The sequence below is a fragment of the Otolemur garnettii genome, unplaced genomic scaffold, assembly GCF_000181295.1.
Source record: "Otolemur garnettii isolate 467f Iridium unplaced genomic scaffold, OtoGar3 scaffold00038, whole genome shotgun sequence".
NCBI lineage: Eukaryota > Metazoa > Chordata > Mammalia > Primates > Galagidae > Otolemur > Otolemur garnettii.
Genome location: NW_003852433.1, coordinates 4,419,885 through 4,420,389, shown reverse-complemented (window position 1 = coordinate 4,420,389; position 505 = coordinate 4,419,885). Strand labels below are relative to the sequence as shown.

At 51.3% G+C, this 505-nt stretch overlaps 1 protein-coding gene across 1 annotated transcript in view; it reads right to left on the bottom strand.

The window, feature by feature from the left end:
* NEFH (neurofilament heavy) overlaps positions 1 to 505 on the bottom strand; it is a 10,470-nt gene that overhangs the window by 367 nt on the left and 9,598 nt on the right. Inside the window, 1 exon segment of the mRNA XM_023513237.1 lies at positions 2 to 489. Coding sequence (XP_023369005.1) covers positions 2 to 489 — 488 coding nt within the window.

Here is a 505-nt window from a genome sequence, read left to right as displayed (position 1 = left end):
GGGAGCCTCCTTCTCTGGGGTTATTGCTTTTTTCTTACCTTCAGCCTCTTCCTTCTTGGCTTCACCTTTGGATTCTTTGGGCTTTTCTATAGCAGGTTCCTTCTCCTCAGCCTTGGGCACCTCATCTTTCTTGCTGTCCTTCTCCTCAGCCTTGGGCATGACTGGAGCTTTCTCTCCCTCCACTTTCTTTGGGGGCTCTTTGGCTTTTGCCTCCTGGGGCTTCCCCTCCTCCTTCATGGGAGACTTCACCTCTTCTTTCTTTGAGATCTCCTTCTCAGGGGCCTTGGCATCCTCCTTCACAGGAGATTTGATCTTCTCTGGGGACTTGACTTCCTCTTTGGCAGGGCTTTTGGCCTTCTCAGGGGATTTGATGTCTGCTGGGGATCTTGCTTCCTCCTTCACTGGGGTCTTGGCTTCTTCTGTAGACTTTACATCAAGAGTCTTGGCCTTCTCAGGGGACTTTGCTTCTTCCTTCACTGGGGACTTGACCTCAGCTGGAGATTTC